At 34.2% G+C, this 27,891-nt stretch overlaps 1 protein-coding gene across 5 annotated transcripts in view; it reads right to left on the minus strand.

Annotated features, from left to right (window-relative positions):
• Positions 1–27,891, minus strand: part of LOC136039405 (myosin heavy chain, non-muscle-like) — a 186,317-nt gene that overhangs the window by 51,033 nt on the left and 107,393 nt on the right. For all 5 annotated transcript variants that reach the window (XM_065723124.1, XM_065723123.1, XM_065723128.1 and 2 more), the window contains 6 exons: positions 23,520–23,843; positions 17,475–17,639; positions 14,478–14,592; positions 11,340–11,713; positions 9,824–9,984; positions 4,637–4,979 (listed from right to left, as the gene is read on the minus strand). In XM_065723124.1, coding sequence (XP_065579196.1) covers positions 4,637–4,979; positions 9,824–9,984; positions 11,340–11,713; positions 14,478–14,592; positions 17,475–17,639; positions 23,520–23,843 — 1,482 coding nt within the window. The remainder of the gene's footprint in view (positions 1–4,636; positions 4,980–9,823; positions 9,985–11,339; positions 11,714–14,477; positions 14,593–17,474; positions 17,640–23,519; positions 23,844–27,891) is intronic.

The raw sequence follows: 27,891 nt of genomic DNA on the forward strand, positions 1-27,891 counted from the left end.
GCTGTTTCTGTTCGTTACTAATCCTTTCAATTGACTGGTAAACTGTGTTTGACAACCCCTTTATCTACCACTAATTCCATTACTGATTTTAGTATTGGTCAATGATTTTAGTATAAAATAGTATTACCGACTATCGTATAAAGTATAAAGTCGTATAAGTATTTTGAAGGTCTTACACCCCAATCCCTGGAAAATGTCAAGATTTTACAATTTTTCGCACCATTCCCTTAATTTTTCCTTCAATTTGTGTCGTCTCAAATGACCCTCCATCCAAATGAATTACTTCACGTCAATGGCGTTAATTCACGAAGATTAGGGGGGAGGAAGGGAAAAAAACATCTTTTTGAGTTCAAGGGAGGGGAGGATTTTTTTTTAAATTGTTCCAATGAAAATACCAAAAAGGCACTTTTCGCTAAAAAAACAACAAAAACACGTTATTAACATCTGGGGTATTTTCATTTTTTCAACGAAATATCAAAACAAAATGCATTTTCCAATCAGAATATCCCGAAAAGGTTTTTTTTTAAATACAGATAGGCTTTGAAGGGGGAAAAGAGGACTGTATTGATTGGCTTGAAGCTTTTAGCGCTCGTTCCCTGGCTGTTAGGGGGCCCCGATATGAGCTAAAGATGCTTTTTATCCCTCTTCAGAACTTCTAGCCGCAAGTCCTTGGGCTAAGACGAACCTAATGCAAAATAACCTTTGGGGATAAAGCCCTCCCCCAAAATGGGGTCCAAAAAAGAGTAGAAAATGTTTTGCCGATTGGCTTGAAACATTAATAAAAATAATATTAGTCATCATACTATTTATTATAATATACATACTATTCATATCATACTTATTAAATAAATCAAATGAATTATATAATATTTACCTATATAAATAAAATAATATTGTATATCAAATACCCATATATTATTAATTATTTATAAAGACAGATATAAAGGAAAATTTATATCATATTACCTATTGACTTTTATTGTAAAGACATTGGTATGCAAATGAGATGTAAACCGGGTCATCTACATGCAAATCCTAATGCCTCTGCTATTATAAAAATTTGCGATTTTGAGACAGCCAACTGACTTGTTTTGGTCTAAAGCCTTTGCAGTACCAAAGACAGTGAAAATAAAATGTGATTCCTCAAATTGGTTCAACTTTCGCCACGATGATAATTTTAATTCAAAAATCAACAGATTCGGTCCTTTGTGTGCTAACTCTGCTTGTGCGATTGCTTTATGCGCACTTATGGAACATAATATGTAGTTAAAAAATAACATTATGCTTGATTCTTTGCAGTTTTTAATACATAGACTTTCTTTTCAAAAAAAAAAAAAAAAATCCATTTGCCCTCCTCCATATAGCTCCAGATAGCTCACGCACAATATCACATGTAAATAATAAGTCCCAACAGGAACAGATATATGATAATGATTAAAACAGAAGAAAAATTGTTATTAGAAAATAGAGTGAATACAGTTCCTTGCGACACGCGAGATCGAACCGAAAACCCATAGCTCATGATTCTCAACCTTATCCACAACGCTGTCACAAGGTACTCAATGATTTGACTTTTCTATAAAGCTACAATTTTGATTAAATGATTGCAATGGCTGATTTTTTTTTTTTTTTTTTTATTGTGGGACGGTGGTGGAGGGAGGTTTGAGGGGACTGCAAAGCAATGGAAGAATAAGGGATTATTCTATTTAGGTAAATGCACTACATAAAACATGTAACAAAACTATTGAAATATTTTTTTGGATAAAACACAATATACGTTTCATAAAAGTAGGACATCAACCACTTTTTAATAATTTTACTATCTTATTTGAATTAAAACTCGAACCTGTACTTGAGCACGAACGTAGTGAGTGCATCTATGACCATGGAGCTCTGGACTAACCAGACACTAGCGACAGTTAAATTTTCTAGGAAGAAACGATCTTATTAAGAAAGACTCTTAGTGCATAATTTTTAAATCCTATTTAAAATGTTCATTTTTGAGATTTAACGATAACAGACAGATTATTGATGAAAACACCAAAGAGCACTTGTCTGTCAAAATTTGACTAAAGTTTAAATTAAATTTGGTTAACGTACAATTTTGATTGACGATTTCAGTTGAATCAGATTTGATTGAGCTCACTTTACTAGTACTATGACTACCAACAACTCACCGCAGTGCCAAGCCGCCTGAGACCAACACAGCTACTCACGCTCCTCCTTCATCCCAATCTATTCAAGGCCTCCCTCTTTACACCCTCCGAGGAAGTTCCTATTTCCTTTAAATCTTTCTTTATGACATCCTCCCACCCCAACCGCGGACGACCTGCTTTCCATTTAGCCCTAGACGGTTGGCCAAAAAGAATAATCTTAGGCAATCTGTCATCCTTCATCCGCAGAACCTGCTATCTCAGAAAACCTAGCTATCTCAACCTTTCTCTCATTATAGCCCTAGAGAGCAGAATTGAGCCACACTTTTCGTACATTCGTACATCTGCACCGTCTTTACTATAAAATTCTAAATGCTCATTGGGTCTGGACCTTAATAATCAACTTACTAGATCAGTGCTCTCCAAATTTTCCCCCATGGAGACTACCCATTAGTATTTCCACATATTAAACGCTACGTATGCATTTTACTATATATCTATTAGCACCATCAGTATTTGCTTAAATGATAAGTATTATTGCTTAATTTATACAGAGCAATATGTTTCGACCTCCCTTGATTATTTGCTGATTATCTGAGTTACGAAAAGGTACACCTATAGAGTATTTTGTAACATCTGGTCTTGTCTGCTTTACCAAATGAAAGTAATAAAAAAAATTTAAAAAAGAATATTATCGTGTGCGCATGAAGGAAATTCAAGTATTATTGAAAATAACATGACTTAGATCCAAATGCACCATTCAGTTACATTCACTTCCAATGCAGAAGTACATTTAATGATTTCTTTATACTTTTCAAAGGAGCATACATGGTGACCGCAATTTCAAATTCTTATTAAGATGACCGCAAGAGTCAGCTGACCCAAGAATGAAGCTATTTAATAGACCTTCTCGCATACAAACCTCCTGGGGGCGTAGATATTCAGTCTTAGTGTATGTACATGTACTACTGATATGGCCAACCTTAGCATTCCTGGATTGTTTAATGTGTAATATTGATGCGTCTAATCAGGCGAATTATACATACAAATATCTTGTTCTATGGTAACTCGTGAGAGTTAACCAACCGTAAACTTGGAGGCCGGATTTTTGGGAATAACGGCAAGGCATAAAATAAGCGCCATACTTAGATTCTGAGGTTTCTTTATGAGGGAATTCTAATACCTTGGTTTAGATTTTCGTGGGCATTTCCTTGAAGTTCTTCGATGGCTTTTCTTAAGCAAAACCCTAATAATAAAGAACCCCAATTCCAAGGACAAATATGGACATTAAATACTAAATAGTATTTTATCAAAAAAATATCTGACCAAATGAGTGTTTAAAACACAATTCATCCCCCACTCCTTAACAGATATATACTTTCATGAAAGGTCCGATTTTCTTTAGACCCAACCAGATATTCTCTGAAATTAGACACTTCTCTTTCGTTTCCAAATATAATCTCTTTTTCCGCATTTTAAAACAGGTAGCTATGTTGATGCATTGATTGGTATGGCTTCAGAAGCTCTCTGAAAGGCGACACCCTCTTAAGATACGTTTTAGAAAAAAAATGTGTACGAACTCTGACGCCCATCACAAATTTTACCAGATTTTAAGAACCCTAAACCATTCGGCCAAAAACGTGTAGTGGAGTCCGCACTTCGCCATGCCAATTCCTATGTCCTCCATCCTGAAAGGCATCGGACCTTTATTCTGTCTTATCTATCGTTCTTTTTAAAAACACTACAATGATAAACACCTTGAAAATGCTGCGTGAAGCTTTGATAATTAATTTTAATATTTATTCATTTTATTGTGTGTTCTATTTTCTTGTCTTGTGACGTCCGCTGCTGGCTGTGTGCTATTATGGCAATAAAAATGTTTATTATAATTATTACATGTGAAATATAGGCCAACTAAAAGTATGAACACAAATATGCCTAGTAACCCCTTTGCTTCTCATCAATTTAAAAAAAAAGACATATGTGAAAAAACGAACAAAAATAATGACCAACGTACATAAAACTCACAATTATTGAAAAAGAACTAATTTGAGAATGACGTTTCTTTTTCTTTGCCGTTGAGGTCAATCTTGTAGTACCAAAGCGGAGAATTGAAATGACCAGAAGGTGGCTATAAAAACTTGTATTTTATCCCTAAGAATTGTCTACTAATACTATGTCACTGCGTCTTTTGCCAAACTTGACTTCCATTTTCTCTGTTTTCTAGTTTTAAGAAACTGTACCTTAAAGCTTCAGTCTGATTGGTGAATCATAAAGTTTTCACTTGAAATTTCAATAGTGTTCAACAAAAAAAAAAGATTTAAAAAAGGATCCATTATTGCCGTTGTATCCTTTTGTAATGTTCATTTTATCAACAAATTGTAACTCATGCATAACAATTTGATTTAGCTTTTGAATGCAAACGGCTAGTTCTAGATGGCATTGTTTTTTCGTAAAGGCAACAATAAGAAATAGTTAACTACCTGCTTTCTTGCAGCGAGTCTTGCCCTCATCTCCTCTGCTTCTGCGCAAAGTTCCGTCTCAGCCTGGAGCTGCTCCGCAAGAACACTCTTTTCTTCGACAAGAGTCTGGAATTTCTTGTCTAGTTCCTGTACCTGCTTTGCCTGCATGTCTAACTTCTCCTTCACTTGCTTCAGTTCATCTTCCTTTTGAGTTAATTTCTCTTCCTGCTTTGTCACTTGGAGGAGTGGTTTCACTTTGGTGTAGAGTCTCCACCATTGCCAATTCCTCAGTTTTAGGTACGCAGTACAGTTACGCTGAATTATACGAATGGCGTTCAATTGTTGCACACGTTTCTGGAAATTTCTGGAAAAAAGAACTTCGGGTAATTGACTATTTCTAAAGACAACCAAAGCCAACAGCAAAAACACAAGTTGTTTTTTTTTTTCAAAATTCAGAAAAATTGAAGAATAGGAAGATATATCTTAGAACTAAGGATAGAATACGGTAGAGGTAACGGTAACGACAGTTGTCAAGTACAGTTCTGAAATAAAAGCGGTTCAAATACAGAGACAAACATTTCTGGCTTGAATTTCGAATTACAGTGATAGCCTATGTCATATGAAAAGTTTGCATAAATTGTGAACAGATAGTATAACTCGTATGAAAATATTTAAACACTGAATTGAGTAGGTGGAGGAGGATTCGCCATTGCGTTGGCCTAAGGTAGCTTGTTGCTACAATGAGTTTCTAGCAGTAGAAGAAGTAATCAGACCAAGTCCACCTTTCATGCCTATCATGTGTCTAAAATGTGAATTTAAGTAAGAGCATAACTTTCTTCTGAAATGTAACTTAGAACGCTGTTCATACGCGAGCACAAAATATTTTCCCCAATACACCCAACCTACACCCAAATTTATCCTACCCAACACTGTATCTCAGCCTGCGCCTATTTTGCCCTCCCTCCCTCCACTACTATACCTCAAGATATGAAAAAAATGTGTACTGCAACAGTTCCCCCATTTCCAGCAATCACTTCCTCTTTTTTCACTAATTAATTCTATGTTCTTGACGGTATTTGTTTTGGATCGTACATTTTATGTATATTCATCATGTTTATTCTTTGTATTTTTTATCACCTGTAATAATTTGCTATAACAAACACCAAGAGTTCTACACATATTTTTTGTCACCAAGCCAAAACCAGCAATACATTTTCTTGCTTTTGTTTGTTTGTTTTTAATAGAATTTTGAAGATTGTACCCAAGCCGATTAGAGCTTTGAAACGAATGAAAATTACGAGATTTGAAAATAAGGACACTGCTACGTCATATGTAAAAGATACTTCTCAAGAAACCAAATCTACAGAAAATGACTATCTCATTAAATCATTCCTCCATACCTTCCTTAAGATCAATCTTCAACCGTTAGTTATTTATAGGATTTTTTAGTTTACTTATATTATATTTATAAATTAGAAGAAAAAAGGGACGTTTTTACAGTTGCAAAAGCAGTACACTTAAGCAGCCTTAGTTCAGTCAAATCTGATATCACTGAGAAAAAAAAAAAAAAAAAAAAAAAAAAAAAAAAAAAAAAAAAAAAAAAAAAAAAAAAAACGCTATTTAGCATTTTCGTCAACGATCTGCTTACCACTACTATTTTCACAAAAATTAGCAAATTGAAGATAATACAAACATCTAAGCACCCAGCAGCGGTAATTCACGAAAATGAAATGGGTGGGTCTTTTAAAATGCAGGGGGGGGGGATTTTATTAGCTTTTTGAGTGAAACTACCAAAAACTTTTTTTAATCTAGAAGGGGAGACTCCTCAGCGATTAGTGTCACTATACGTGCCAATAAGATTTCTTCATTAGATTGGTTTTCACTCGGAAAAAGTGCTGCTGTCGGTAACTTAAATGTCTAGAGCTCAAGTGATAAATGCATCAAATTTTGGCACTAGTTGCATGTTACACTAACGATCGACGCGGATTCTTCCCTTGGGTTTCACTGAAAACAAAATGAGGCTATGAAACACCTTGTTAACACAAGGATATACATCAACATCAAATTCCTTGACAGCTACTTCAAACAAAAAAGAAAGCAGAAGTCCTTCCCTCTTGACTCGAAGCTACCTATTCCTCACACCTCACACCTGCTAATACAAGGGTTGCTCCTTTAGCTGATACTGATAACCCACGTAGCTGACGGTACATACTAGAAATATCCGTAGCTCCGCTCTTCAGCGAATCACCTGCGGGGTTCACGGCGTTCTTAGGTAGAAAGTGTTAACCGCAAATTCCATGTCTCCTCTGTGAATAAACTTTAGAAGTCATTGGTGACGGAACCGATTTCGGGTACAAAACAGCCCGCCAATATTCTTCTTCAAAAGAAGGGTAGGGTAGGCCATTTCCGTGTATCCAATATTCTTCTTCAAAAGAAGGGTAGGGTAGGCCATTTCCGTGTATCTGTCATTGGGTAGTCTTTGGAACTTCAACCATTATGCTGATCTGGTGTGCAAGCTCTTTCACTTTATCCAGCATCATAAAAACTCTAGGTCGCTCTTTTCACGTTGTTTCTCAAGAGTAATGAGAAGATAAGCAACTTGGGCGTCTCCCATACCAAGGTCAAAGTCTTTTTTTTAAATAGTCAACTGAGAGTATGTAGAATACCAAACACCGAATACCGGAGACACCGCAAACTCTGTATTACAGTAAGTAGAGTCTTTGGCGCAGCAAAACTTTCATTCCACTTACTAATGAATTCGAGGGCCTCAACGACTTTAGAAAGTTTGGACACAAACTGCATAAGAGACCCATGCCACTCGATCCACCTGGTCTCGCACATCTTCACAAACTGAGTTCTCAATACTTTAGTTAGGCCGCAACAACTTATTGAAGACCAACAACTTTTTTTATGATGATTATTGCGTTTCTGATCCAAGGAAAATTTGAGCTTTCAGAAAGGGAGAGATTCAAAGTATAATTAAAGAAGGAACATCGTTACGCTACACCTCCAGAGTTAGTTGATGCCATCACTGCACAACACTCAGCGTCAATTCCTGCGCAATCAAGTAGACTTAGACCCCACTTCTTTGTGGCGTGTAACTATCTGACTTATCACTTTTCGATTGACATTTGGTTCTTTGTCCGGTTTAGAATTTTCCAATGCACCTTCCTGCATATCAACAAATCCGATACAATCATCGCGTCTTTGAGTCTCAAAACCTAAGCTATGACTTATGAGGCTAAGGCTAGTCAATTGTTTCAACAAAAAAAAAAAATTGTAGTACTTAGCTTTTTTCACACGTTCGCTTTAAAATTTCAACAAGTCTCTTTTCCACAACACTTAATCACTTGACTCTGGCTCGCTTGACTTATATCCATTAAATTCATGCCTGTTGTTTTCAAACGCTTAAATAGGCCATCATCCCCGCTGTTCACACGATAACGCAAAAGTCCTCTGAAGTTTCCCTTGTTTAACAGGGGAGTGTGGTCGTTGCAAACGTCGCCATCATCCCTCTGACTTATAATCGGAATATCCTGCAGTCCGAAAAACACAATATACTCAAATAGCGACGAAGACCACACTGTCTTTCCATTAAAAAAAAAAAAAAATATATTTTTCAGTTGTCTTGTTTGACAATACACTCAACTATAGGTTTTAGCCGAGCTCTATTTCCATTCGCTTGTTTTTCACGCTGTTCATTTAATCCGTTATCCAAAGATTCGCCGGGTTTCTTATATGCCTTAAAAGAGAACTTTCCAACTCGCCCCTCCATCCCCTGTTAATAATTGGTATTACATTAGGGAAAATCTGTCTTAGTCAAATACTTAGATATGGAAGACACAGACTGTATATTTGAATATGAAATAAGCATAATATAAATATATATTGACTAAGCACAAAATATGCATGCAGAGATGGCGACAGTTTTTAATTGTCTTGACTCAAAACAAAAGATTACATTTAACTTCTAATAAAAGCTGTTTAAATTTTTTTTTTTTTTTTTTTTTTTTTTTTTTTTTTTTTTTTTTTTTTTTTTTTTTACCAAATATAATCAAAATACTTTTTGATAAAATAATGCAATATACTGTTCGATAAAATAGTTATGCTAGTGGGATCTTAACTAAAAGCAACTGAGGCGAATGTAGTTACATACACCTCCAGAGTTAGTCGCTTTTTTTTCTTCTTAGACATAAATAAGTAGAGGATCCCGTTGCCCCAAAAACCAGGTTCTAAAAAAATCGCACTTTCTAAGCAACTTCTCCCTCGTGTTTATATCTCCTTTTTTCACTTTTTTTTAAACAACGGAAGTATTCCTTCCATAAACATACAAGTGTACAGATCTGAATGAAATTTGTTTCTATGACATACATATACAAAAATTTCCTCCAACATACCGTATCTATAGACCTATTATTCTATTATTAAATAGGTTCCCAAAATTAAACTATTTAATAATCATTTGTTTCTTTATAAACGTATTCATCCTGGTCTCCAGAACGAATAAAGAGCCTTTGCAACATATTCGTTTAAATATTCAAACAGTCCACTGTTTCAAAAGAGTAGTTTTGTTTTTCCTGGTAAGGCAGCGGCTCATAAATTTGAATTTGAGAAAGTCTTAATATCATAAATATGAACAAGACAGGATTCTACGGAATTCTTTCAGGACTTTTTGGAGCAATTTAACCTCCTCAACAGCTTTTAAAAGGACAGTCTTCTGTTTCCCAGGCTCCCACCTTCGAAATCAGCACCCATGTCCAATATTATAAATCCATCCGTATATTCACTATTTTAAAAATTATTATTTTTATTAGAATTTCAACATGGAGTATTACAACGCAGCAAAATGTCAGTGCACCCTTGTCATCCCCTAGCTTCCAGGAACAGTGAAAAGTACACGAAAAGCTTAAAATTGGCAGACATGGAAAAATCTTTACAGGTATTATTACTACTACTGCAAACAATTCACTGCAGCACCACACCGCCTGTGGCCAAAAATAGCTACGCATTCTCCCCCTCCATCCCAATCTATTCAAAGCGTCCTTCTTTACACCCTCCAAAGAAATTCAATCTTACTTAAATCTTTTCTTGCGACATCCTCCCACCCCATTCGGTGCCAACTTGCTTTTTGTTTGCTTTACAAGTATTACCCCCAAGTTTTGTGAAATGGGAGCCCTAAGAGGAAATCGAATTGAGAAGAATTCATACTTCCTAGCCAAAAGACCGCGGCAATAGGCTTGAAAGTTGACAACCAGATCTGTGATCTTGAAATCCCTTTCTTCTTCAAGGTGAGCAAGGACACCGGCTCTAAAGAATATCTTCGATTGACCAATCCTGTATAGATTAGGATCTAATTCAATGGCATTGATCTGAAAAATCAAAGTAAAATTAGTATACAAATACCACTGAAGAATTTTGATTGGGGTATAATATCATAAATGGTTTTCCAATGGGTTCATTCTCTGTTTATTCCTCCTGTCTCCCTCCTCCTTGTCGTTTTTTTAATGTTTTTTTCTTTAGTGCTGAAGCCCGCTAGGTTACAGATTATTAGCCAATTCTAAATTAAACACATATAAGATTGGGCACGAATTTTCATTACAACAAACATTTTTAAGTTTCTGCTTTATTTTAAATACTAGAGTAAATGTATTCGAACAGTTTTTTTCAAATCTGTCATAAAATATCGGTCATTCTTTTTGTAAAAGGTTCAAAATTGTCAGCGTATCATAAAAATCAAATCACATAAGAAATTTTGGATAATATAAATAATAGTTCTAGGCGTTTACCCCCACCCCATGGAAAATAAGGCTTTCCAAATTTAAGACTTTTATTTAATTTTTTTTTTCGTAGGGGGGATGAATTTCGGTACTTGTGGATTATGCGCCACTCACATAAGTTTACACTGTGTAAAAATCGACAATAAAGCGGTTTCTTCGTTAGTTTCTTTCAGCTTAGCGCGTGACAAGACAAAGACAAGTGCCAGAATAGATAGGAAATATATAATTTGGGCTATATATTTGCACATAAGGGGGGAAGGGTAAAGTATTAGGACAGTTTGAAGTCAGAAAACAATTCTTACTTCATAATATGCAGAATAATTGTCTCCTGACTTCAAACTGTCGAAGTACTTTACCCCCCCCCCCCCAAATATGTGCAAATATATAGCCCAACTATTTCATATATACGTCTTTTTTTAACTATTTCCCATTTCTCGCACGAAGTCGAATCTTGGGTATGTGCCTAATCACAGGGATGACATATCACCAAAGTACACAAAGAATAAAATATACGAAGTTAGATATAATTCACAAAAAAAAGAGAACACTGAATTTGTTTTGAATTCAACACTGAAGTTGATCAAATCCACTCTTATTTCAGATGAGAATGTAATAATATTTATTAATTGACTAAGTTATTTGCTTGTAAGAATACAATATGTATCTATAATGTCTAGCATGGTACTTCTTGCAATTATTCTTCATTTCGCTTTGTACCATGGGTAAGCTAAGGTTTATTCAGGGCTAAAGATGAAAAATTGGATTCATTCTCCAATAGTTTATAGTCTTATTTCTCTATTAGAGAAATTAAAAAATATGGATTTATTTAAATCAAATACCTTTCAAAGTCTTTTTTCTTCAATTCTACGAAAATTGTGCGACGATTATTACTATTATCTTTTTCATGGCAAGGCAGAATATATCTTGAATAATACACCCATACATACCATCTTTTCACACGCAATCTTTCCATCCATAAATCCTTTGGGAATAACATTCGGAGTCAGCAATTCGTACCGTTGCCTGAATTCTTGAAACGGGATGCGATTTGGGAAACCCTGGCGACAAATTCGAATTCCTTCTAAAACACCATTACAGCGAAGTTGATCTAGCACAAGAACAGCATCGATTTTTCCCGATTTCTTTTCATGATTGGGTATAATACACCGAACGAAGTTGGGACTTGTATTTCTAAGTGTCGACATCAATTTGGCCAGCTGCTCTTTGTAGAGCTGTGAAACAGTACGAAACATGCCTTTCCTTGTTCGGGCTCCGAATTGAGTATCTGTCATGGCTTGTTGAGCCATGCCAACAATCTCAGCTAAAAAGAATTAAATATAGTATATCGCAAAGTATTAATCATCGACCAAAAAAGCTGAGCGATATACAATCAGAAGGCAAGCGCGTGCAGTGCTGAGCTATGAGTAAAAACCACCTCTTCAACCCCAAAAAGAGAGTAAAAGAAAAGGGTAGTTACATAATTTGTGCTAACAAAAGGGTTAGCTTTATCTTTCAATAGCTTAAGACGTGGAAATATGGTTTTTGAGCTCTTTGCATAAACAATTCTGCGAGTTTGCGCTTCATTCATGAAAACTGCAGTGTGTTTCTGAACAATACAAACTTAATTCGGTATGCAATGTGTAACTTTATGTTGCGCATTATTTTAACAAAAATTATAGAAGTTTGTGGCCCCAGCTATGATTAGTTTTCCTACAACCTACGAAATAAATACTTATATGGAAGTTTAAACAATATATAAAAAAATTCCAGAAGAAAATTCCTCTCTTTCCAACTAATCTTTGTAGAAAGTCCAAGATTAAGGCAAAAAAGGGCGAAAAAGGGTAAAAACTCAACGGCTGAACAGTAGAAATCTCTTTGACACCAAAATATTCAGAAAAAAAAACTCATTAACACACCAAAAATTAGCTGAATTCCCCTGAGAAAAAGTAGCTATTTTTTTCTAGGCCTAAAATGAACAGCTCGAAAAAAGTCTAATTTAAATTTCTACACTACTTTCGTGAATTAAAAAGCCATTTCCACATGACTCAAGTACAACACATCAAAAAATGACATCAGAATTATAAAAATCATCACTAAGTGTCCTCTTTCAACCCAAAGCAAGGTCAAAGAGGATATGTAATCCCTTTTTGATTTGTGCAGCATTTTATGAATTTGTAGGTGTTTTTAATTTAGAAAATAGACATCAGAATTGCAGGAAAAAAACTCTTTAAGCATGTCATTATAACACGAAGCGAGATCAGAAAGAGCAAAAATAGTATCAGGAGGATGCTGCGATTCAAAGAGCGTTTCAGTTCAATTTCATTCTTACGCTACTTAACCAGTTATTCTTCTTTTTTATTCTGAACCTAGTATCACCTACCGTCCTCTGTTCACAGATGCCCCCTCTCTCACAACGTACATTCAGTCCACCGCAAGCACCCTTTAAATTTTATCTTTCTTCAATTATAGACTGTGCCATTAGTCTCATCTGAAAGGCAGAAAAAAGACAATGGGAATGGACTACAGTTAATATACTTACTGGTGAGAATTATTATTTGAATGCATAATTATTATTATTGAATGCAGAGAATGTACTTTTTTTACAGACGTTTATTTTTCGATTCTGACAGTGACGACACATCCCTAAATACCGTAAAAACGAATTAAATTAGTAGATATGATCCAGTGCGTTTAAGTCTAGTTCCCAGATTTATTAAGAAGTAAATGACTTATATAGATTAAAATGAAAAAAAGAAAAGGTTGAAAGTTGACTAAGGAAGAAGCCTGAAAGTACAGAAAACTGGGTGTGAAAATGTATCTGGGATCTTTTTTTTGGCCTGGTTTCATTACTATATAATGTTTGTAGCGCGCATAGGAGGAACAATTATAGAATTCCTTCCGCTGTATATTTATCAAAAAAATGTTACCTACCAATTTTCTCTCGGACCATAAAAAGAAAAGTTTTAGACAAGAAAAGCAGGTAAATACAAATTCTCAGAGAGTATTAATAGGGTGCATAAATGCAAATTAGAAATCAGTACATGTAGAAATTACATTTAGAGTACAAACACAGAAAAAAAAAATCCACATAGCCAACTAAACTACACTGTTCCACTGTGAAATCAATAATGAAATTTGTTAACCTAGAAATATTAGCTGTCACGGATCTCTATCAATGTTCGTAGCATAGAAACTTCTAGTCTTACTTAGCTGCATTATCATGCCCCTCCCCCCTTCATCGCAAGAGACATTTTTTTGTCACCTGTATCACTTGCTTTTTGAACTTGGTTAGCCTTTTAAGTGATAAGGGAGTCAAACAGTGATTCTAAGGCAACACATAAAATAGGCAATAATAGGCAACACATAAGGCAACAATAAAAAAAGAAGAAAAGGGATTAGAAAGGAAAGGAAAAAAAGAAAAACTTTAGTAATTTAAATCCTTTCATTAGAAAGGATTATCCTCTCAGAGGATAATCCTAAGAGGACTCTAGAGGATCCCCTAAGAGGACTTATCCTCTCAAAATATGACAAATTCCTCCACCCACTTTGAAAATATTCCATCTAGGTCTACTGCCCCTCATGTTCAATATTGAAATTGTTTGAGTAAGAGAAAGTACAACTATAGAGAAAAGTTATGCATGCATCCCCTGTTTACAAAGAAACCAAATGTGTATTATACTTAGATGTGCATAAGCATACCAGATAGAATTGGATTCTCTACACACCTGGACATGGTTGCGACGGAGTTAGAGGATATGGGGGCTAAGGCGCTTTGATTGCAGAAAATCACCCGTTTTCCAAAGCTAAATTAAAAGTACTATACACTATACTACTCTTTCGACTACTACTACTACTAACAACTCACCACAGCACCAAACCACCTCAGGCCAACACAGCTATGCACGCTCCTCCTCCATCTCAAACTATTCAAAGCCTCCCTCTTTACACCCTCCAAGGAAGTGAGGGTGTAAAGTACTACTCTTTCAGTGAGGATGAAACTTGATAGGGTCTGATAGCCAAGGCAGGGGTCGATAAAAGTCAGAAAAATCACGAAAAATTAAAATTTTTCAATATAATATAATTACCATCTTTCCAGATTAGGGCAGTAAAAGAATCCTGAGAGGACTGCAACAAGGAGACAACATTTTCGTTCAATGGGTCCATGTTTTTCATTAGCCATTGTGACGCTGCGTAATCGACCTAAAAAGTTTATTTAAAGCTTACATGGATTTAATGTGACTTCAGAGGCTTGTGAAAAATGAAACTGAAATATTTGTCAAAAAACTGATTCAAAAGGCTAAAAACCCCAAGATCCTGAAGACTATGATTGGAAGACAATGTCTTCTATATGCTTAATGACGCAGTTTCAAGGTTCACGTGACCTCGCTTTATTGTTAAGGAGAGGCTCTCTAGTTCACTTTGTTTTTCAAGGTTTATCTTTAGATAAGCTGTTAAGGGACGAATGATGAATTAGTAGTTCGGGTTGGAAACAAGAAATTTTATGGACAATCATGGAAATAGCCTAATTTTATTTTATTTTTGCATTTCTTCTAGTGATTTTTTTTTTTATTTCACTGGAATTTTGTGACTTTTGCAATTCTAACGGTAGTAATTTAATTTCACGACTAAACGTTATAGTAAAACTGTAATCCTGATTTTGAAGTGAAAGTAAATATGAACGAACCAATCTGCCATACAATTTCACATATCAGAATGTCAATAAATCAGTTCGCTAGACACAAGACTTAAGACAGCTTTGGGTAACGCTGATGTTCTATAGAATTATAGACACAAAAACTTTTGCTAAATCATTTTTTAAAAGTTTCTATTTTCATTAAATCTATCTAAGGGAAAAACAAAATTATAGTCATTTTTAATTTAAAATTTGAGTTGTCTTCAATAATACCAGTCATTTTAATATTACAATGAAAATTAAAAAACACACAAATCCAGAAAATTTCACATAACACAGTACCAATAACTCAGTTCGTTAAACACGGGACATAAGACAAATTTGGGTAAAAATCAACCGATCGTTTTATAAAAGCTTCTATTTCTTTAAATCCAACTAAGGGATGAACCAAAATTATAGTCGTTTTGAATTTAAAATTGGATTTTCTTCAATAATGCAAATCATTTTAACTTCGTAAAAACATATATGTATAAATACCAGCTATTTTAAGACTGGTATTTATAGCAACTTCGTAAAAAAAAACACACACAAGCACTGAAAATTCAGCTGAGGGAACAATCTTTTAAGAGTTTTCAGTGGTGACTGGAAAGTTAATGTTCAAAATGTGTACCAACGCTTGACCGTTACAGAGGGAGATAAGTTTAAAGTCTTAAAGTCACCCTTAAAGTCAAGAACTAACATTCCACACGAATTTCATATTATGGGTAAGAAATCTTTCAAGCAATTTTCGCTATTAAGCTTTGTTTTGGTAAAAGCAAAGAAGAGTGGCTTTGTGCCGCATCAGCTTCGGTAACATGAGATGAGTTACGTCACGATTTGTTTTTGTAGAACTTAAACTTACAGTCTATCCGATCCAACTCAGCGAATCCTATCATTTTTCTCATATCTTGTTTAGCTTTAATTGTTTATTTTACTTCCGAAGTCCGTTATCATCTTTTCTTCATTCACAAAATAATTTGGAAATGATTCTTTTGATAAAAATTTTTAGTGCCGTATTTGAGATAAAATAAAAAGAATTCCTTGAACAAGCTCAGATGGTTAGTAAGAATCAAATTACCCACAACGCATTTTTTTTATTTTTTTCACTTCCCTGTAAAATATAGCTGTGTGAGATAACACTTTCTGAGTTGCATCAGCCAAACACTGAAAATTATCGTTCTATTTAAATAAAACATTCAGGACTTCAACCGAGAAAAATTGTTTTTATTTACAGTAATCAATGGATATTTTGTTGTTATGTTTAGTATTAATATTAATGAATAGGGAATATATGTAATACCCTGGTAAGTCACTTAACTGCTAAGATGCAAATTTGGATTCTGAACGGCCCGAATGTCTCACGAAGAAAATTATCCAAAATGCTTAGAATGATTGTTGGCATCATTTCGAGCCCTACCAATTTCTCAAGCCCTACCTGAACCCTACCAATTCCTCATTTAGAGCCCTACCAATTTCCTCAAGAAGAAAGGATGATAAACTGTCCGGTTTTTGTTAGACTTTGAAACACGAGATTGGATAATAGTCATTGACCCAGCTTTATTCAAACATATTTTTATAAAAGAAAAATACGATGTTAAAAGAAATACAAGGTTAGTGGCGAGTCAATTCCCAGGTAATATAAAGTACAGATGGGGAGACAATTCTTAAAATTTAAGTAGGGAGAGGGATGCAAATAGTATTCTATGTGCGTTACGGAAGAGTTCTCTATCATAATCTCTCAAACTATAACTGCCTTTTACGAAACAATACAAGGCAATACGACGGATTTATATATTAAAAATGTAACGGAAGAGACAAAAAGAAGAAGAAGAAGAAGAAGACCGTGACAGAAAAGCATAGGACAAGACAAAATATTAGGAAAGATTTTAAACCAAAAGAAAAGAAAACATTTGCACAAAAAGCCACAAACGACTTCAAGACACGCGATTGGGTACAATTCTTTGACCCCCCCCCCCTTTACTTGGACATGCATTCATAAAAGAAATACAAGGTTAGTGGGATGTCAATGCCCAGGCAGCACAGGTTGCGGATGGGTAGACAATTCTTAGAATTTAAAAGGGAGGAAGGGCAAAAAATAATATTCTATGTAGGGTACGGAAGAGTTCGTTGTCTTAACCTCTCAAATTGTACCCATGCCGTTCATCAAACTATACAAGGCGGGAGGCGTTCTACTATTATATTTTTTTTATATATTAATACATACTTATGGCAAGGAACAGGTAACATAGCGGACAAAAAAAGGCTCGAGAGAGAAAAAAACTCAGGACAAAGCGAAATATTAGGAAACATCTTAAGCCGAAAGAAAAGAAATCACTTATACAAAAACACAAGAAATATGGAAAAAATATCTGAAAAAGATGAATAAATATTGAAGCAGTAGATTACTTACGCGACCAGCATAGTGGACTAGAGCAAAATCAGCAACACCTCGAAAGTCCGCCTTCACATATTTGGGATGAGCACTATGAGATGTCACCAGCTTCTCAACAAAAGTTTTATCTGTGGCTTTCGGAAACCAACATTCTTCATCCAATAGGGCCATAATGCCCATGGGCTAGAAATCAATACAGTAATTTAGCATAAGATGTTGAACTAAAATACGTTGGAGGAAAAATCAAAAGATTGGCAGAAGAAAATGAAGAGGAATAGAACCCAGGCGAGAGACTCTTAAATATTTTTCTATGTTGTTTAAATGTTCAATTCAGTTGTGACATTAAAAATGAAAAAAAAAGGTGTGATACAACATAGCTGTTCACCTGGGACCGGAAGTTTTGTTTTAAACCTTCAGGAGAAATACTGCCCCCCTTCCCCCATTCCTAAGTAAAAGGTCACACCTATACGCGCTACCAAATTTTGTAGATCTAATTATTTCTCTATATTTTACCTTCTTAAAATATGGTCATTAAAAATCTTTAAAATATGACTATTTGAAAGAAAAATCTTCGGGTCCTCCGAGAAACTACCAAACAGTAAGACAATCCTCTAAGGATATGAGCTATATTAAACGAGTTAAACTACCAAACTTAATATAGGTATATCAAAATTTTATTGCAATTATTGCATTCTTCCCTTTTATTTTCTCCCCTCTCCCTAGATTTGAAAAATATCCTCTTTCGGTATTTTCCTAGAAAAATGAATTTTCTGGTATTTCCATTAAAAAGATAAAAAAAAACAACATCAAAATGGCATCCTCCAATATTTAGAAAAAAACATATTTTGCCCCCTCCTCATTAATTTTCATGAATTGATGCCACGGCTGTAACTGTAATACAAATCATAGTTAGTATTAAAATAACAATTTAACAAAAAGTCTGTGTTAATTCGGTCAACTTCTGTTAAATACAAAAATATTCTGTGCATTTTCCACATACTTAAAGCCCAGCAAATTGTTTTCTTTTTTTTCAAAATTCCTGATATACCGTTTTTTCAAACTTTCAGAGATACATGGAAAAAAAATTCGAATCACAAAAACCCAGGGTTAATACAACTGTGTTTTTGCAACAAAAACAGATGTTTTCGTGTTTCCATTTCTATCTCATCCACTTATTGTATCAAGTTTCATCCGTTGAATGGTTCACAAGATATCTTGAAATATCACAAATAAGCTGTTTAAAAACATTTCCAAAAAACTGCAGATTAATCAGAAAATTAAACGATTACTTATTGATTTCTTTTCCTGTGTGAAGCTTTTTCTAATTTCAAAACTTCTTGATTTCTCTAATTTCAAAGCGCTACCACTTTAGTGGTAGATTTCTGTGTATCTTTTCCCCCGGGAGTCTTGTGTAACAAAAGTGTTATAATTAATACAAGAAAGATTGGTTTGTATTTCTAACTGTGCGATTGTGGTTCCTTTAATGACTTTTATTGCTAGAAAACTTCATAAAACAGAAAGTGAAAACCACCTAAGACTAAGTGTTGAAAACTCCCGTGGTACAATTATTTGGTTATAGCCCTCCTTCCTGAATTAATTTCTGGGTGCATCCATAACCATGATCATGTCTTTTTTTGACAGTTTCCCGATATGAACCAACCACAAAGATACGAAGAAAAAAATGCTCTTTGGAAAACCAAAACCATGACCCAAAATCTAATTGCATTTGGATTTAATATTTTATTAGTTGTATACCATATATTTTGGTAGTTTCATAATTATACAAAAAGAAAGTTCATCGTAACATCCAATTTATGACAAGACTAAATAATGTAATGGAAAAACCACCATATATCTAAATACATCACACTCGTTCTATTTCCGCAATTTCAGCTAAAAACCCAAGAGCCTTCAGCAAATGTCAAGAGAACTAAAGTCATTAGTATTGCATACAATTAATTAGATAGATAATCCCATATAGATAATATAGTATAATATGGATAATATATTATTATAGATAATATAGATATAACAGATAACCCCATATAGATAATATAGTATAATATAGGTAATATTTTATTATAGATAAAGTAGATAATATATGGATAAATAATAGATAATAGAGATATAATAGATAATACCAATTTCATGTAACTTTAATTTACTATATTGTAGTTAAGTCCAACGAGGCGAATAAATTCAAATGAATTCCCCACCATTCTAGCTGATACCATGCAGACAAGTAATCAAAATATTTTTTTGGGGGAGAGGGTTGGCGACATCGAGAAAACACAAAAATAAGCAACTTGTTTGGCAAATAAAAGAAAATATTAGCGATATTCAAGTATCCATGAAGAGAAAGAGGACCCAGCACCTTCCTCCTTCCATGTGGCAAAGTTTTAATGTAAAAGAATGTAAAAATCTACTGGAAATGCAGCAATTACTGACGGTTGTGATCATCTCGTTCAAAATGACCGCAAATAGCACTGATGTCGTTTAGGTCAAATTCAAAGTGTTTTAACTAAGATAGATTAATTTACTTTTTAGAAATTAAATCATTCTAAAAGTCAGATGTTAAAAGTGAGCAATGGTGCTCGCGAAATGTTAATTTGCTACTATTCTGCCATCCCCTCACGCCATAAATTGAGAAAATACACATACTGAGCTATGTACCAAAGACAATTTGACTCTCGGATTACAATTAAATAAAAAAAAAAAACGTTTTTTTTAACTGAAAGTAAGGAGCGACACTTAAAACTTTGAACGAACAGAAATTACCCCGTATATGAAAGGGGCTGTTCCCTCCTCAACGCGCTCTTTACGCTAAAGTTGGACTCTTTCTCTCAACTCAACTTTTTAAAACAGTAAAAACTTTTAGGGGGTGTTTCTCCCTATTTTCTAAAATATGACAAATTTTCTCAGGCTCGTAACTTTTGATGGGTAAGACTAAACTTGATGAAACGTATATATTTATAATCAGCATTAAAATGCAATTCTTTTGATGTAACTATTGCTATCAAAATTCTTTTTTAGAGTTTTGGTTACTATTGAGTCGGGTCGCTCCTTACTACAGTTCGTTACCATGAACTGTTTGAAAATTCAAGAGATGTACTATTGTAGAGTTGAGAGTTCGTAAACTCTTAGTTTCTGCAAAAAACAATATGACTACACAATTTTCGTTGGGATCAAAGAACCACATACCGTCTCAGTTCACAGCCACCTATGTGCTCAGTGAACTATTCAATTTTCAATTGATAAAGGTTCCTTCGCTGTCTTAATTAAAAGGTTTATCGGTTTTTATCTTTTTCATTTTATTCGAAATATAAAGTGATTTTCAAATACTAAAAGCAGAAAAAAGAATAATAACAAAGAAATTCTAACAAAGAAAAAAAACATGAAACCTCGAACATGTCATTGGTCATTAAAAAAAAATAATAATAAAAAAAAATGACCGATAGGTCATTACCAAAAAATTGGTTTTTCGATCGGCATGTTTTAGGCACGACATAGTAAAATATAAAAATCCATAAAAAATTCGATATTAAGATAAAAATTACTTTTATCTTTGACCCTCCCCCGTCTCTCAAATTTGCCTCCCACGGGACGGTTCAAATAATGCAAGAAAAATAACAGTTAATAAAAAATACTGATCAATAATAATAAAAATACCTAGAAAAATATCTTAAAAAAAGTATCTAAGAGCTAAAGATTTGACTAGTCTTAATAACAAATCAGTGACAAAATCCCTGCCCTTGTCCTTATCTGGAAAATGAAATCCTTATCTAGTAACGAAATTCTTGTTAGATCACATTTCATGAGCCAAAGAAGGCACATCTTTTATTCCCGCCTTCAAAATATTTCAAAAATCCTGTTTCTCGTAACTTGTTAAGAGAACATACTACACGAAAAAGATCACATATTTGGCCATAGGGTATATCTTATTGATTATTACCTTTGCGATCTTCCAAGGCAACCTCTGTGTTGATTAGGCTAATATACCGCAATTACTTGCACTTATTTTGTAGATAATTACCAGATACATGGGTAGTTAGTACACAAAGATTTTCCAGAGAAGGACGCACTTACGCAAAATGAACAAAAACCAAATTTTTTCAACAGAATGTAAGGAGGGACATTAAAAAATAAAGCGAACAAAATTATTACATATACGAGGGGATTGCCCCTCCTCAACATCTCACTTTTAATGCTGAAGTTTGACTTTTTGTTCTGATTATTTAATAATCACTTCTGAAACACAAGGGCCGTTTAATTAGAATAATAAGTCTTATTAAAAGTTACAAAAAAACTTTAGGTTAAAGAGTGAGGTATTGAGGAGGAACAACCGCCCTAATATGCGTAGTAAATTCTGTTTGTTTTAAGTTTTAATGTTGCTCGTTACTTTTAGTTGAAAAAATTGTTTTTTATTCAGATTTAATTTCTAATCATTTTTATATAAATGTTGGAAAATTCAGCTACCCTTCATGGAAGATTCCCTTCCCCCGCGGAAAGATCCTCCAACTTCATCCCCCACCCCCGAAAAAATCGATATACTTCACAATAACCAATAATAAATGTAAGCAATGGGTAAAGTTCATAGACTGCAGCCCTTCCTCCTGGGGCTGTGGGCGGTCAAGTCTGGGAGCGGGGGCTAGCGGCCCTCCAATATTTTTAGTGACTTAAAAGGGGCAATGTAACTTTTGATTTCTGATACAATAAACCCTCTCTTGATCTTCTAGGATCACTAGTTCGATAAGATCATCCGTATGAAAAAAAGCATCTTGTGCTCTTGCGTCAGAGAGAGAGAGAAAAAAAAAAAAAAAAAAAAAAAAAAAAAAGAGAGAAAAAAGCAAAATTCCTCATTTTTGTGTATAGGAGCTTGAAACATCTACAGTAGAGTTCGGTGATATTCTGAGTAAGATTGTAACATTAAGATCGCTTAATGTTTTGGGACTATTTCCCCCTTATTCAAAATTAGGCAAATTTTCTCAGGCTCGTAACTTTTGATGGTAACATCAAACTTGATAAATATTACATATTTTAAATAAGCATCGAAATTTGATTCTTTTGATACATCCATTTTTATGTTTCTTAAAGTTTCGGTTACTATTGAGCCGCATCGCTCCTTATTTACAGTTCGTTACCAGGAACTGCTTGACAAAAAAGTCACTGTCATTATTTTTTTTTCATCAGTAAAACTAGTGGTAACTATGTCTTCGAACACAGAAAAAGAATATACTGGGAGAGATCCCCCTTTTCTGTACTATCACTCTAAAACACCCCTCCACCCTTGAGACATTCGTAATTATTGAGCAGAAGAGACTCTCTTTTCGTGTTTCAGTCACTTAACCCTTCCCCAAGTAATCCTCTTATACTTCTTAAAATTTTACATGTGCATCAATAGAACCAATCCAAGAGAGGACTATATATATATATATATATATATATATATATATATATATATATATATATATATATATATATATATATATATATATATATATATATATATATATATATATACAAAAGAAGAAAGGAACAGGATTCATTTTTACTTTATTTTCCGGAGTACTAAAAGAAAACAATAAACGGTTTGGTTATATCCATTACGTGAAGTATCACCAACCCATCATCAAGAAAATGGAAAAGAAGAGGAAACGAGAAAAGGAGAACCAAATACCGCTGGATAAAAGAAATAAAAGAAGAAGAACTTAAAATATACATTAGAAGAGGATTTTGTATATTTTCACCATTATAGTCTATTTTTGAAAAAAATAAAATAAACCCCATGGTCAAATACCAACAACTAACTACAATTAAGTTCCCATCTGCTGGTGGTATTCTGGTTTAAAACAGACCTGAACACCTTCCAATAGCAAAGCGAACTCATAGACTCTCTTTTCTTATTTATACTTTTATTTCACTTCATATTTATTTTACTATAACTATCCATTTCTATTCATTACTATCAATTAATTAATATTTTTGCTATTGCTACAACAATCACCTTATTTTTCTATTTATCTAACACTATTGATCCCTAATAAGGCAAAGAAACTATCGCACCTTCTCGATAAGATCAATGGTGGGTTGTAAATCCAAGCCAAAATCAATGAATTTCCACTCTATACCCTCTCGTTGATACTCTTCTTGTTCTAGGATGAACATAGTATGATTAAAGAGTTGCTGGAGCTTTTCATTAGTGTAGTTGATACAGAGTTGTTCAAAAGAATTCAGTTCAAATATCTCAAAACCAGCCATATCTAAAATTCCAATGAATGATGCACCTTGTCTCTTGGTTCTATCTAGAGACTTGTTGATTCGGTTTACCAACCATTTGAACATCTTTTCATAACATGCCTTACATATGGCTTCTACAGCAAATTCGACCTGTAAAGAAATATTAATTAGTTTTTCAATCAGAGAAAATATTTCATAGTTTAAAACTCAGAAAAAGAGACATAGAACAAAAAAAAAGATAAATTAAATTTCGTATTTAATTACCCTGTAGTAGCAAAGGTTGGACGACTGGCTTGTCGCTGTAAAAACACATCCAGTAACTGAAACGTTGATTTGACGCAGAGACAAAATGAACAAACAACAAAAATAAAAAAAAACAAAAAAAGATGATACACAAAAGGCTTAGCCTTTAACAAGAGTGTCATATAATATTTGCCATATAGACAGTGAAAGACGTGACATAGAGGCACATTATACCAGGACTAGCTCATTATCTGATGTAAGGGGTCACTCAAACAGAGAACCATGAGAAGCTAAATGGAATTGCTCAGCGTACAATGTATGTAACATAGATTACTTCTAACCAAGTATCCTCATTCTGATTACCATCTACAAACATGACCGACCCTGGGAGGATTCAAAGGTTTTCTAATAGACACTGAGAGATGCGATACTAGTTCCTTTTAGAATAGACGAGACATAGAGAGTAGAATATAATTTCTACTCTAACAGTTTTTCCAGCAACTATTCAGATAGTTGAGAAAGATTTGTTCAAGACAGAAAAACTCTGACAGGTTCAACGGTCACCAAGACTAAAATTCCAATGCAACTCACAAAGAGTATCTTGAGAGAGTACCAGTATTTTTAAATCATACAGAATAACCCTTCTTGAACCTAGATGGGGCGCAAGTTTTCGCACTTGAAACTACCATTTACAATTTAGATTGGTGGTAATAGCCGTCTAATATTTTTTTTATAGAATACCATATAAAGAACACCCTCTAGTGGGAAGACTTCCGTTTTCTTCTCTATTTACTCAACAAGGACAAAATTCAACCCTACTTGTTATTTTCAATCAAACCAAAAAGACTGTTTTACTTTGGCACTGTTATACTCATATAAAAGAAACTTCTAATGAATAGTTGCAACTATTCAACGACTGCTCTGACCTCTCATGCCTCCCTTGTGTCTTGGCTCTTTCGGCGTCTACGAGTAGTGAAAATTTCCATTGGGCTTTGGAATACTTCGAACGCAGGAAGAGATTTCTTCATCTGTAACTTCAACTCTAGAAGAGCAATTATCCGCTGACACAAGGTTGTAAATGACAAGGTCACTGACTAATAGTTGCAACTGTTCAATGACTGCTCTGACCTCTCATGCCTCCCTTGTGCCTTCGCTCTTTCGGTGTCTACGAAAAGAGCTAATGCACTGCCGACTGCTGTCAAAAAGCGTAACACAAAGCTACACAACGCCTTTTTAACCAAGAATGTGTGAGGCTTTTTAGAATTGAACAAGGGAGGATTCCAGTTTGGAAAGAGATTTGGCTAAAATTTCAAAATGAAAATAGTGAAGATGGAACAAATATTATTTCTGGAATAAAAGAAGGAGGGCCTCTATAGTTATTAACTCGTATCTTCTGAACAATAACGGAAGAGTCTTCTATCCTCTGAACAGGATATTATCACGTTAAAATATTCTTAAAAATAAATTATTTTAAGGACCAGTCTCATTTAAAAAAATGTTTAAACTATCAAACTCAAATACAGGAAGATTAGGGGATTTATCCTCTAGGTTCCTCCACCCAAAAAAAGACAATTTGCGAGATATCCTTAAAATACAACCGTGGATTTTCATTATAGACGGAGGTGCCACCATTCCTTCCCTCAATTCCTTACTTCATAACAAAGCAATATACGCTACTAAGTTTGCCATTTATTTTCTTAAGGAGACATTTATCACCACCCTTAACTGAACTAGTCATACAAACGCCCTACACCTCCCCCTCCTATAAATGAGTCTTAAATCCACACAAACTGGAATTTAGTCTAAAAACATAGCTTACATTTTAATTTAGCAAGTTCACACATCTTAAGACTGATAGATGAATGTATTTGACACTTGTTATATTTAAATAAATAAATGTAACCCCCCACCCGCCAGAAGAATATACTGGCCCAGCGTTTTTGACCCTAAAGATTTTGGCTGTTTCCAGCTGTTTCCCGTTATTAAATACGTTTTCTTTTCTTCTTTTTTTAAATCACTTTCAATAGTCAAGGTAAGGTCGTATTATCTATTATAATAGTGATTTAAGTATCACTAATGAGATAAGATTTACAACGTCTCAAGTTACTGGCTAAATATTCGTTACACAACAGACTGGTTCTTTTTCTTCCATCCTGAGATCGGCATTAAACCTAAAGCAATTATTTTGGTAAAAGAGGTCTTCAAAAAGGAGCTAATATAAACAGTCACTCAAAACTGACATTAATTTGTGGGATAAAAAGTTCTTGGTATCTAACTGGCTATTAATAGTTTTAAGATTGTTATGTCGTTACGCAAAAGTCTGCGTAATGGGGGATTTTTCCATCGACTTTCATTGCGAAATATGAGCCTTTCAGAATCCAATCTGACCAAGTCTACTTTTTGGATTTTATAAGGATTTTCCCACAAAGAAGAATAAAAAATGAAAAAAAAAAAGAACTAAAACGTCAAGGAAATTTATAGCCCGGAAACACATTTTTAAAGACGCTTTGATTTGGAACAAGCCATTTCTAGAATCCACTTAAATTACCAAAGACATTAAAGCAAAACATATTTGCTCCCTGAACCCATCTTACGTCTAACCATACCTGAAAACCACGATCTCAGAGACAGTCTCAGAAACAGTGATTAAAACCGCAATCAAACCATCTAATTTTGTAAAAGCAAAAAGAGAAATCTAAGAAAATGGCAACAATTATCTAAGAAGATTTTTCTTATAGATGTTCCAAATTACGAAGTTTTTTTTTTTTTTTTTTTTTTTTTTTTTTTTTTTTTTTTTTTTTTTTTTTTTTTTTTTTTTTTTTAGTGATACCACGCTGAACCGTAAAAATAAATAAGCACGCTAAGTAGTTAAATTTTATCTTTGGTAAAAAAAACAAACATTAACAATCATAACCAAAGAAACCTCATGTTCATAACATGTTCATACCCAAAGACACCTCACATTCAAATGAAAGCTACACCTTCTTCATCTGTTTGGTGCCAAACGTTTTACCTCCTCTTTTGTCCACGTCTGTTTTTCTTGTTCTAGACAAGACGTCTCTTTTTCCTGTCCTTTTCCTTGAAGCTAGAACTTCTCCACTGCATAATCACATGTTTCTGATACTCGCAAGGGAGCAAACGTTTTTTCATGAATATCGGTCGACAGGTTCTGCTGCTAATATGTATATTAATTTTGACCGATTGCAGCTTGAAGTTAAATGTTCGAATAAAAGTGATTTTTTCTTTCGAAATGGATAAATACAAAAAGCAACACCCAGTGATTCTACAGTAGTCAAACATTCGTGGTAAGGAACTGTAAGTAAGGAGCGACCCGGCTCAATAGCAACCGAAACTCTAAAAGAATCGTTTGTTATGATGTTTGTCAAGTTTAGTCTTACTCATCAAAAGTTAAGAGCCCAAGAAAATTTGCCTTATTTTCGAAATAAGGGGGAAACACCCATTAAAATTAATAGATTCTTAATGTAAATCATACCATCAGATTCAGAGCATCAGAGAACCATACTGTAGAGGTTTCAACTTTCAAGTTCCTATGTACATAAATGTTGAATTTTGTTTTTTGTTTGTTTTTTTTTTTTTTTTTTGCCAGAAGACAAATTACGGATGCGTGTTTATTTATTTTTTTTTTTTTTTCCAGGGGTACCGTATTAAATAATGGCCCCAGAAGATCGAGAGAGGTCGTATTCGAACGCAAATTAAAACTTTTACTACTCTTTACGTGACAAAATGAAAGAGGGCAACTAAGCCCCCTCCCATGTTCATTTTTTCCCAAAGTCACCCGATCAAAATTTCAAGATAGCCATTTCGTTCAGCATAGTCGAAATATTTAATAACTATGTCTTTGAGGATGTATCCCTCATAGTCCCCGGGGAAAGGGCTGCAAGTTGTGAACTTTGCCCATTGTTTACATATAGTCTAGATTATTGCGAAGATGGGA

Source organism: Artemia franciscana, chromosome 19 (genome assembly GCF_032884065.1).
Source record: "Artemia franciscana chromosome 19, ASM3288406v1, whole genome shotgun sequence".
NCBI lineage: Eukaryota > Metazoa > Arthropoda > Branchiopoda > Anostraca > Artemiidae > Artemia > Artemia franciscana.